Source organism: Melospiza melodia, chromosome Z, assembly GCF_035770615.1.
Source record: "Melospiza melodia melodia isolate bMelMel2 chromosome Z, bMelMel2.pri, whole genome shotgun sequence".
Lineage (NCBI taxonomy): Eukaryota > Metazoa > Chordata > Aves > Passeriformes > Passerellidae > Melospiza > Melospiza melodia.
Window position 1 is genome coordinate 55,906,812 of NC_086226.1, and position 12,611 is coordinate 55,919,422.

A 12,611-nucleotide genomic window follows, 5' to 3' on the forward strand; every position below is an offset into this window, starting at 1 on the left:
GTACATGAAAGATCTAGTACAGTGGTCCCATAAAATAGAGTTGGACCAATGATTCTTAGCTGATTTTGACCAAACTAGTAGAAATGTAATTATTTTGGACACATCTATTCCTTCTCCCAGTCTAGTTAAAACTCATTAAGTTTGAATTATGACAGAGTGGTAGATGAGCAGAACAATATATGCCTGAAAATAAGATTTGAAGACAGAAAACAAGCTTCAGGAAAAATACCATTTGCTTTCACATGTATTCACCTTAGTTAGCAGAAGTCTCAGACATGGGACTTGATTTCCTCATATATTACTCTCAGCTTTTCAAATTCGTATCGTAGCACCACAGAATGACCCAGGTTGTAATGGACCTTGAAAGTTCATCTGGTCCATTCTTTCGTGGGGAGGAGCTTAGATAAAGATATCTAACACCCATTGGCCCTTGTCTGGCCATGTGGCTCCTTGTGAAGAGAGCGACTCTATGCCCTTTGTAGATGCCCTTCAAGTACTGAAACACTGTGATGAGGTTCTCTTTCCTCTTCCCTGGAGCTCCCTCTGTCTTTCCTCACAGGGCAGGTTCTGCAGCCCTTTGTTCATTTTTGTGTCTTCCTTGAATTGTGAGGCCCAGCAGGAGAGGCTCTGCTTCCCGCGGGCACTGCCCGAGGAGCCGTGCTCGGGGCTGGTGATCCACCCTGTCCCTGTGTGCCAGGGGTGCTGATCCACCCTGCCCTGTGTGCCAGGGCTGCTGATCCCTCTGTCCCTGTGTGCCAGGGCTGCTGATCCACCCTGTCCCCGTGTGCCAGGGCTGCTGATCCACCCTGTCCCTGTGTGCCAGGGGTGCTGATCCACCCTGTCCCTGTGTGCCAGGGGTGCTGATCCACCCTGCCCTGTGTGCCAGGGCTGCTGATCCCTCTGTCCCTGTGTGCCAGGGGTGCTGATCCACCCTGTCCCCGTGTGCCAGGGCTGCTGATCCCTCTGTCCCTGTGTGCCAGGGGTGCTGATCCACCCTGTCCCCGTGTGCCAGGGGTGCTGATCCCTCTGTCCCTGTGTGCCAGGGCTGCTGATCCACCCTGTCCCCGTGTGCCAGGGGTGCTGATCCCTCTGTCCCTGTGTGCCAGGGGTGCTGATCCACCCTGCCCTGTGTGCCAGGGCTGCTGATCCCTCTGTCCCTGTGTGCCAGGGCTGCTGATCCACCCTGCCCTGTGTGCCAGGGCTGCTGATCCACCCTGTCCCTGTGTGCCAGGGCTGCTGATCCACCCTGTCCCTGTGTGCCAGGGGTGCTGATCCGCCCTGTCCCCGTGTGCCAGGGGTGCTGATCCACCCTGTCCCCGTGTGCCAGGGGTGCTGATCCACCCTGTCCCCGTGTGCCAGGGGTGCTGATCCCTCTGTCCCTGTGTGCCAGGGGTGCTGATCCACCCTGTCCCCGTGTGCCAGGGGTGCTGATCCTTCTGTCCCTGTGTGCCAGGGCTGCTGATCCCTCTGTCCCTGTGTGCCAGGGGTGCTGATCCCTCTGTCCCTGTGTGCCAGGGCTGCTGATCCCTCTGTCCCTGTGTGCCAGGGCTGCTGATCCACCCTGTCCCTGTGTGCCAGGGCTGCTGATCCTTCTGTCCCTGTGTGCCAGGGCTGCTGATCCACCCTGTCCCTGTGTGCCAGGGGTGCTGATCCCTCTGTCCCTGTGTGCCAGGGCTGCTGATCCACCCTGTCCCTGTGTGCCAGGGCTGCTGATCCCTCTGTCCCTGTGTGCCAGGGGTGCTGATCCCTCTGTCCCTGTGTGCCAGGGGTGCTGATCCCTCTGTCCCTGTGTGCCAGGGCTGCTGATCCCTCTGTCCCTGTGTGCCAGGGGTGCTGATCCCTCTGTCCCTGTGTGCCAGGGCTGCTGATCCCTCTGTCCCCGTGTGCCAGGGCTGCTGATCCGCCCTGTCCCTGTGTGCCAGGGCTGCTGATCCCTCTGTCCCTGTGTGCCAGGGCTGCTGATCCACCCTGTCCCTGTGTGCCAGGGCTGCTGATCCACCCTGTCCCTGTGTGCCAGGGCTGCTGATCCTTCTGTCCCTGTGTGCCAGGGGTGCTGATCCCTCTGTCCCTGTGTGCCAGGGCTGCTGATCCCTCTGTCCCTGTGTGCCAGGGCTGCTGATCCCTCTGTCCCCGTGTGCCAGGGCTGCTGATCCGCCCTGTCCCTGTGTGCCAGGGCTGCTGATCCCTCTGTCCCTGTGTGCCAGGGCTGCTGATCCACCCTGTCCCTGTGTGCCAGGGCTGCTGATCCACCCTGTCCCCGTGTGCCAGGGCTGCTGATCCCTCTGTCCCTGTGTGCCAGGGCTGCTGACCCAGCCTGTCCCTGTGTGCCAGGGCTGCTGATCCCTCTGTCCCCGTGTGCCAGGGGTGCTGATCCACCCTGTCCCTGTGTGCCAGGGCTGCTGATCCCTCTGTCCCTGTGTGCCAGGGCTGCTGATCCCTCTGTCCCCGTGTGCCAGGGCTGCTGATCCCTCTGTCCCTGTGTGCCAGGGGTGCTGATCTGCTCTGTCCCTGTGTGCCAGGGGTGCTGATCCACTCTGTCCCCCGTGTGCCAGGGGTGCTGATCCCTCTGTCCCCGTGTGCCAGGGGTGCTGATCCCTCTGTCCCTGATCCCTATGTCCCTCTCTGCCCGCGGTGCTGATCCACTCTGTCCCTGCCTGCCAGCAGAGCCCCTGTAGCTGCAGTGCCAGGGCCTGGTTGCCCTCGTAGCTGCAGTGCCACTGGTGACTCGTGGTCAGGAGATTGTCCCCTGAACCTCCGTGTCCCTTCCAGCAAGGCTGCTCCCCAGACAGGCAGGTCACAGGTGCCACCCCAGGTGCAGGGCTGCGCCCTTGTCCCTGCTGCACCTCGCACTGCTCTAGCCAGCCCCACCCTTTCAGCCTGTACAGGTGTCTGAGATGCCTCTCCCTTCTGATGTGTCCACCTCAGCAGCAAACCTGGTGAGAGTGCTTTCAAATCCATCACCCAGAATGTTTGTGAAGATGTTGAACAGTGTGGGCCCAACACAATTTCTTGGGGAACTCCACATGTGACAAGCTGCCAGCCTTAGTGAAAACCACGGATCACCACTCCCTGAGTGTGCCCTGTGCATCAGTTTTTGCACCCATCTTGCAGACCAGCTATCCAGTTTGTATGTTGCCTGTTTGTCTGTGGCCAATGGTTTGCAAAAGTCCGGGCAAACAAAGTCCACTACTCTTCCCACATCAACAGGAATTGTTATTTTATTGTAGAAGCTGATTTGGGTTATAAGTTCTTATATAGTTAATTTCATTATTTATTAATTTTTTAAACTTTATTATTTAAGTGTTTAACATTTTCCTGTTACTCAGTTTGAAACTTTGCTGGAAAAATACTTGTCTTTTAGACAGCTGTTTTGAAAAATACTTTGTTAGCATTAAGACAGTGGAACCACTGAGACATTGGAACTTGAGGACTTAAAATGGATGTTTTTGTTGGAATTTAAAATTAAATTATTCTAACAGTTTGCAGCTTGACTGATTTTGGTTAAAAAATGCTAATTAATCTTGAGAAAAAACAATTTCTTACTTTACATAGGATCATTAAGAAATATCCGTTCTAATTTTGAAATAATTTATAGGTTTGATGAGCTTCTAGAAATTGCTTTGTGCTTATTTCTTTGCTACTTATATGTTTATAATACGACTGCCTCTGCAAGAATAAGCTAAAGATGTACTCCTCTCCAAAATATAGCACATTTGGTAATAGGAATTTATTTATTTATTGATTATTAATTATTAATTTATTTATTGATTTTGGTGCAAAAGATTATTCTGGCTCATTGTTAATAGAATGTTAGGCATGTGTCTCAGATAAGATAGTGGAGGTAGTCTAGGGTAGCAGTAAAAGAAAGGAATTCTGAAAGAAGCTGTTGAAATGTGTAATGTAATTTGTGTCCAGGTGCCAGTGAGTTTGACCTAAGGAGGCTGTATCAAAGTAAATGTTAAATGGAGATATGATGTTTATAACTTTTTATATCCTTGTGGTCATTAAGGAATTGGCAATCTTTATAAGAGATATGGTGCTAGCTTTTATGTTCCTGCCTAATCTCAACTCTGATAATAAAATGCAAACTAACATTGTTTTAGAGTAGAAATATACTAGATTAAACCACCCTTCTAAAAATTGTGTGTAATGGATGTGGATTCTTTGCATATGCAGTCAATGAAAGGACATAGAGTCCACTTCTTTGACAGAAAGACTTATGTAAGGTGCTAGAGTGTTAATACTTCAGCCAAATCTCATCCTTTTCTACATGTCATCATTTTGTTTTCTGTGTCAGCACAATCTTCCAAGCAAAAGTGCTTTGGGCAATGCTAGGTGCTTTGCCTGTTGAGGCATTGTAGAACTAGATTATTTAAACTGAAGTTTCAAACCAAGGAGAGGCTGTGCACTGGAGAGAACATAGGCTAACAGGTGAAAACATGAAGCTGATTTCTGTTTAGATAAGAATCTATTTGGGCAGATAACTTTTTGTGAAGGTATATGAGTCAGTGTTTAGAAAGGATTTGATTTACCCCTCCTTTCTTCTAGCTAGAGCTCTAAATATCCTGTAAAAGTTCTATAAAGTGAGGTTGGCCTTATGTGGTACTATTGAATGTCTAGCATGATAGGCCTATACTGTTTTTTTTTACTTAATAATAATAAAAAAATTACTTGAAACTTTTGGAGAATTTTAGTAAAAATAACAACAGAAAAAAACCCTCCTGGAATTATATTGCAATTGAACCTAAAATACTTGTATTAATGTTATGTTAATATGCATAGAATTTTATTTTCATAGCCAAGTTTGAATAGGAATTTTCAGAGTAAATATTTTTGTATTCTTATTGGTTCTTTTTACATATATTTTGAGCATTTATTCTTTTGATACATATCTGTTACAAAAACAGGGCGTGACTAGTCTCTCTCATTAGTTATGAGTTCTGCTTAGATGTAGTAATGAGTTTTTCAATGACCTGCACATGTGAACTGGGTGAGGATGCAAGTGAGCTGATTCTATGGAAATTAATTCTGTCATTCTGATGTCCAGAGAATATCCTTGTCTTAGCATAGTTAGTTGTGCACATTTCTGATAACGCAATTAAGTATTGTTTTGTTTTGTTTTCTATTTTCAGGTGGCATGAAGAAATCTGTGGTCATGTGGAATATCCCTGCCGTTTCCAAAATCCTGCTGCCAGGTTGCAAGCAGTCATTCCTTATAGAGTCTTTGCTCCCTGGTGCCTTAAGGAAAGCTGTGAAGAATATTTGCTTCAGTTAGTTCCTCAGTGCCTCTCAGCTGCTTATGCCACACTGGGTACCCACCCCTTTTCCAGGCTTGATGTTCTGATAGTTCCTTCCAACTTTTCCAGCCTGGGAATGGCTAGGTAAAGAAACTTATTAGTATTCAATGTGCTGTATTTTGTTAGACTCTTTCTTACCAGCTAGTTAAGAGTGTCAAGTTGCTGTCAATATAAAGTTGCTGAGCTATTTTTCTTAAACCAAACTTAAAACTCTTGTTCTAACTTCATGTGAGTAGGTTTGTTTGCCTCCTTTGTGACCTTTAATTTTAGTTTTTACAGGGCATAGGGAAGGGAAATTTAAGCTTATTAGAAATGCGGGTGTAAACTTTTACATTTGTCAAACTGAAGTTCTTTAGTTTGTTCTGTTGATCTAAATACTTGATGTCATTGTCTTGTTTTCTTTTGGCATTGATTTTAGCCTTATATTTTGACAGAATAGTAGTATGTTGAAATCCAAATCTAGGGTTTCTTCACAAGCATTTCCAAAGTGTGGGTTTCTAATCAAACACTTATCTTCAGAAGCAGAGGGCAAATAGTAAGGATTATATTATCAAGTTTTCATGGAATTGTGAATGTTTTAAAGCCCGTGAAGGTTTTCAAGCCCGTCCAGGTACCAAGCCCATCCAGGTACCTCTGAATGGCATCTGTTCCCTCCAGAGATTTGACTGTACCACTCAGATTGGTGTCATCAGCAAACTGGCTGTGTGCAAAAATATACTGATCAGGGCCAGTCCCATTACTGACACCTGAGGATACCACTCCTCACTGTTCTCCTCTTGGACAATGAGTCATTCACTGCAGCCCTTTTGAGTGTGACCATCCAACCAATTCCTCATCCACTGAGTGGTCCTTCCATAAAATGTCTCCATTTTAGGGACAAAGATATTGTGCAGGACACTGTCCAATGCTTTTCATTCAAGTAGATGACATCAATTTCTTTTCCCTTGTCCACCGCTGTTGTAACCCCATCTTAGAAAGCCACCAAACTTCTCAGGCATGATTTGTCAGTAGTACAGCCATATTGGCTGTCACAAATCACCTCTTTATCTTGATGTGCCTTGGCATAGTTTCCAGAAGGATACTCCATGCTTTTCTGGACCTTGAGTAGAGACTGGCTGGCCTGTAGTTCCCCAGGTCATCCTTCTGTACCTTTCTAAAAATGGGGTTGTATTTCCTTTTCCAGTCACTGGGAACTTCACTGATGCCAATAAGATCATGGCCTTGCAGGCCATGTTTGTTCCCCATGCTGCATGCATTAGCATGGAGGCTTTTAAGTTGGGCCCTTGAGGAAACTGACTTATTGGATGCAATTCTTTCGTGGTGCTCTTCAGGTGCCCTTGTGCTGACCTGTGACCTCTCTCCAGGCTCTGTGCATCATATCAGTGGTGTGGATTGAAGTTCCCCTTCCCCAGCAACTTTAGTTTAAAGCTACTGTCTCCAACCTGGCAAACCTAGGACTGAAGATGCTTTTACCCTTCTCTGACCAATGGACCCTGTCAGCAGGCCAGGTTTCACAAAGCGGGTCCCATGGTGAAACCAAATCCTGGTGACTTTAACCTGTCTGGTTAAAGTCACCAAATTCCTGGTGACTTTACCCAGTCTTATAACCTTTAGCTGATTGGACTGGCCCTTTCAAGCTGTAGACTTTTTTTTCCTATATCTTTCCTCTTGCAATCCTCTTTTGGGTTAAAAGTCAAAAATTATGTTGGCACATTTACAATATTGTATAGGTTTTAGTAGAAGTTTACTTGCTTTTTATATTTCATCTAGATCTAGAAAATGTAAAATTTTAGCATTCAGTCACCCTTCTCTGTCATATAAGGCTCGCTGCTTTCTAGATCCCTTTTGCTGGTTACTGAGTTTTCAATGATAGTTCTTCACTCAATGAAGGCCTCAAGTTGGTTTGTGCTCCTACCACAGGTTCTTCATTCTTTGCCTGGTGGTTTGATTTGAAGTGCAGTGTGGTACTGTGTGCCATGTTCTTTAAGCCATATGAAATTTGCTGCTCCTCAGCAGTCTTCTGTGATTTCAAAGGCATGGTACTAAAGGGTTGGCACAGGGCCTTGATATAATTGGGAAAGAATCCAGCCATTTGACTTCGCTGTGAGGTAAGAGCAGGGATCTGTGGACTCCTGAAAGGCAAGACACACGAATAGTTCAAAATGAAAGAGAAAGCAGACAGTGATGTTTGGGCCAAAATTACAGCACAGTACAGTAGGAGAAATCTTTATGATTTAGTTGTTGATATGCTATTTCTCTATGGGAAATTTTCAATGCCTTCTCTGCATGTACCTTTCCCAGAATTTATAGGAAAAAGGTACCTGCAGGGAATTGTGTTGCAAAACCATCTGTCATTATCTGAGTCCAGACTACATGTTCAGAACACTATGATTGTGTTTTGTTTGTGAAGGACATGAGAAAAAGCTGTGCTTTTATTCCCCTATGCTTCATCTAACCACTGTCAGTTCCAAACAATTGATATTATTGAAAATAAGGATGAAAGAAGGGGTGTGCATACTTCCTGATGCCTGTCATTTAACAGTGCATCAAGGCAAACACATACAAATTTTTAAAAATTTAACTAATGTAAGAACTAATTTAAGATGTTTAAATGTCAAGCTGTATTTGGGCAGAAGATTAAGTCAGTCATAATAGCTCATTTGTTCTTGTTGTATGTGATTTCTCCAATAGAAGCTTCTGTGTATATAGCAACTTAAATGGTTAATTCCTATGCATGCAATGATAATTGCCTAAACTGCTTAAGCTAACAATAAGCTGTGTGCAAATCCATGTCAAAACCCATGCAAAGAAAAAAAAGTTAGCTATTACCTTGGGTTAAAAAGGTTGCTATAGTGTTTATTTTTTTATCTTCTAGTCTATCTGTAGCAGTACAAACATAATACAGCATGCCAGCACATAGAAGTTGTTGTTATGAGAACTCTAATTGGACTCCTGTCTACCAGGATAGGAAACAGACATGAATTTTAGTAATTACCTGAAGTATTAGGGTTTTGCGGCATTTGGTACTTTTCTTTGTTCCTCCATTAATTATACTTACTGTGTTTTTTGCATCTCAAAATGCTTCTTCTTATTTAGGAGAGATGTTTCCCCAACACATTAGATTGTGGTATGAAATTATGATAGTTGTTGCACAGAATTATCTAATTAGGTGTTTTGAACTGCCTATTTCAGTGGCAGCTACTGTGGGTCAGCTGCATTTCTCTTGAAGTCTGACAGATCCATTATGAGCAAAACTATAGTTGAAAGCATATTCATTGTACTTGTGTTTTCTGTTCATATTTTCCTGTGTTTTTAAATTTTCTATGGACTTCTGTATGGAAATATATTTATAGAGGAAATATAAAAATAATTTCCTCTTTCTTCCTATAGATCTTTGAAGATGGAGGGTTTAGTTTTGCACACTTTAATTTTACACTGTTTTAATTTAAGTGATTCTGTATAGTTTCTCCTAAATTGATGCTAGTAAAAGCATGATGTGGCCTACACTTCTTTGTTGGTGATATTACATTGAACTGTGCAGAAATTAAAAGCATTGTGGGCCAAATTTAAGTAGCTTAAAAGCGTGAGATTCAATGCCTTCTCTAGAATGTTGAGAATCTCATGAACATGTAACAGCAGTTAGTTATCTAATTTTAAGTTCTTTCACTAGCAGAAGAGAGTGAATTGGAGTAAAAGGAGTAGGGAAGTGTGTCAGGCTACAAGGCCCTAGAGATTCTAATTAGGTTGTTCATGGAAGAGATCCTTGACCATACACTGCATTGAAAGGTGCATATCATTTATGCACTCAGAGAACTAAGAGGTTAAAATCAGATTAAAAGTAGAAGTATGTTTTGATGCTGTTGATGATATGGTACTTCCCTGAGGAGTTGTTGGCCCCACTGGCGTTTAAATATCGGAAGCATTTCACATTTGCAGATGCTCTCATAATAGCCAGCAGTTGCACATTAACAGAGCTGAAGGAAAGATTTCAGATGAAAAGTAGGGTATTCTGTGTACTCGCTGGTTGTTTGGGCTCTTCAAATCAGTTCACTCCCAATACAGTTTTGTTGATCCCATTTGAAATCCTAGTGTTCAGATATCTCTTCTCACAATTCTTTTTTTCAGAACCTGAAGAGACTCTGAATTCTTGTTCTTTTTCATTCCCCGAGGAAAAACATTATTTCAAATACAGAAACTAACTTTTAGTGCCACCTGAGCCTGCACTTGAGACTTTGACTTTTCTTGTAGTGTTTAACTATTTTAGCTTTTTCACAGTCACACCAATTCCTCGTGTTTCTGTGGTGTTAGAAACTGCTTAGCAGCTTTCTACTTCTTCAGAGCAAATGTGCTGATGTTTATTTTACCCTCCTGAGGACTGTAAGCCTTTGCATTCAGTTGAAATTCTCTTTTTGAAACAATGGTTTTTAAACTTTTGTTTCCAGCACACATTGTTTGAATGACGTAAGATTACTGCTTTTTCTGTTTGAATTAATGTATTAATGTACTAGTTTTGTACCAAGTGCTTTTCCTAGTACCATGTACAAATAATCTTTCTAAGTGCACCACATGTTGCTGGGATCTAGAAGAGTATGATGAGGAAAGTGTCCTTTGGTGTATATACCACACTCCTAGTTTTTCCTGAAACTCTTAGTACTAATAGTGACTGTGGGATGGATGGACATCTGGTCTAATCTAGTTCATCTGTACTTACAGACGATTTTGCCCAGCAAAGCTAGTGGAACCAAAGAACTTCTGAGCAAGATTCTGACATTTTCAAAACAGGGTCCTAGTGTTAGATAATTTAAATTCTATTTAGGCTCTAAAATTAGTGGCCTTATTTTCAACTCTGCTGGACACCCTTGAAACCCAAATGGTGTTTGATGATGAGGATGCTTGGAATATTTATAAATCAGGTCAGCTGATTAAATATGGATTTAGCAACCCAGCTTTAAATTCCTGTTCATAAAGATCTTACTCTTCTCCTGTCATGTTAAAAATTGTCTTTAGTACATATACCTTTCTTCTTTGAATAAAGAATATCTGTTTCTTCAAAAATGTTGTATCATCAGAACTCTTGAGTCTTTCCAGTCTTTGTCAGCAAGGTTGTTAACTTCTTAAATTGAAAAGAGAAGGCTGAAGCAGCCTCTTTCATCAGTGCATCTGTAGCCATCATTTGTTCTGTATGTCTGCAGAGTTATGATGACAACTGATAAGCCCACAGAAAATCAGCCAGGACTACTGGAAAACATTCAAATGTCAAATTTTATTGTAAAACCTTTAATATTGTTCAGTCTTGCAGAACTGCATTTTACTATGCAATACTACTGTAGAGGCCTTTTCTGAGCCAATACAAATGTAGACACACTTTTTTGCACATTTCCAGTTGTTTTAATTTGACAAAATATTCACAAGAGTAATCCTTTAACATTTAGTTTATTTCTTGCATATCACTTGTTGGTTATCCACACAGACATAATCATGTACAAAAATATCAAGCAAAAAGTAAAAATATGGTGGAAGAAAAATTGAGTCTTAGCTATGATAGTAGTAAATCAGAGTATGTGGCTGTACAACACAGACATATGGACCTAGTGGCATTTAGAAGTTGCATGAATTGACACAAAGAGGTAACCCGGGCAACCACCACTTTGCAGCTGAAATGCAAAGAGTAGATTTATTTCATTGACCTACGAACAACATTGAGCAGAGACCCAGAGGAACACAGGCTCTGTTAGGCTTAGTTCATCCCAGTGCAAAGAGGCACACAGCAGCACAGCCTCTGCAAGGCTTGGTTCGCCCGAGGGCACAGTGGGGTGCCTGCTGCCTGCCCCAGTATATCTCATGCACACACCGCTCATTACTAGGTTTTTGTGATCTTGCTCTCCCCCAACAAGAGGCTCAAGTATGTGGAGGGTTATCTCTGCGCAGGCATTCTACTTCTCCAAACAGGTAGATAATGAACACTTAGGCATAATAAATGGAATTTTACAATAGTAACAGTTGTAGCATTCCCACCTGCAAGGTTACTTAGAGAGAAACTATTTTGTCCTTTCACCAGATATTCTGGATTTAACCCTTTCTTGAAGATATTTGCTGAGCCTTAGCTGAAGTCTGAAGTATGCTTTGGTACCACTGCAATCACTGTCCTCCATCCAGTTGTCATTTTGGTATCAAAACAGGATTCAGAGTACATGAGGTGTAATGTATTTCCTTATTAATGTGCCTTGTTGGTCTATTAACTCATTAGCGTTAAAACTGCTGTTTTAACAGAGAAGCCAGATTTGTGTTCTGCAGCATCAGGTGGGTTTCTTTTTTTCAGCTGTTGCAAGTCTTTATTCTCAGTTCCTTAACATTCACCCCCTCTATGCTATTGTACAGTTAAGTCTCTTTTCCTCATATATTGTAATTTAGTACTAGCTTTGATCATGACCATTCAGTTAAGTCTCCCTCTGCTTAATGACTCGGATCCTATACTTCCTGTATTTGCTATTCTTCCTGTTTCTTTGCTGTCATACCAATCTGTCATTTGGGAGACTTCATTCCTGAAGGACAGTTTTATTTAATTTGTAATGTTAAGCAGCTATTTGAAGTTAGACTATCCTTTTCACTTGAACATTTTGCTAATCTCTTTCTTGCTATGCTCACCAACATCTGCTAGAATGGGGCTTCTTAGGGGCCTAGGTCACATTTCAGTTACTTTTGGTGAGAGGTAAGAGCCAAAACATTTCAGTGCCTCATGATCAATTGCTAGTTGTCTAAGCAAAGTTCTGATATTCACTTGCCATGTAAGGTCTGAGTTTTTCCTCTAATTTTGGCAGCAGTGGGCTTCAAGCTCTTCTGCGGGCATTTTCAGGTCTGAGTTTGGCCTGTCATCTTCAGGAGACACCAGCATGTGTCAAAAGGCATAATTTTCATCTGTCACGTGTTCTGTGCTTTTAGAAAAGTTAATCCAGAGTGTTTGGCTAGTGTTACTGTTTTGACATTTTAATGGTGATTACCTAAATTTGCTTCTGAAGCCATGGCTTAGCGGTGGTCGTGGCATTCAATAAGCTGTTGCTCCTGTTTGGCTAAGAGTGCAGTACTTATTTTTGAACACTACCACCATCTCATGCTGGCAGCTTTGGACCTATTTTGCCAAGGAATATAATTTCTTCTTTTGATCTGGCTTCTTTCCACTGTGTGTCACTTCCAGCTGCTTTACACACCACTGTAGTACTGTGTGGTTTTTTCCTTTGAAATTAAACAGCCTTCTGCTTATTTGGTTTGTGCAAGAACATTTGGACATGAGTGTTTAAGTGGTTTATCACACTTCCA

The 12,611-nt window shown here is 42.9% G+C and overlaps 1 protein-coding gene across 6 annotated transcripts in view; it reads left to right on the forward strand.

Moving 5' to 3' along the window:
* AOPEP (aminopeptidase O (putative)) overlaps nucleotides 1-12,611 on the forward strand; it is a 175,532-nt gene that overhangs the window by 22,822 nt on the left and 140,099 nt on the right. For all 6 annotated transcript variants that reach the window (XR_010031312.1, XM_063181029.1, XM_063181033.1 and 3 more), the window contains one exon: nucleotides 5,133-5,381. Coding sequence is in view for 5 of the 6 variants with exons in the window: in XM_063181029.1 (XP_063037099.1) it covers nucleotides 5,133-5,381 (249 nt within the window). In the remaining variant the exon portion in view is untranslated. The remainder of the gene's footprint in view (nucleotides 1-5,132; nucleotides 5,382-12,611) is intronic.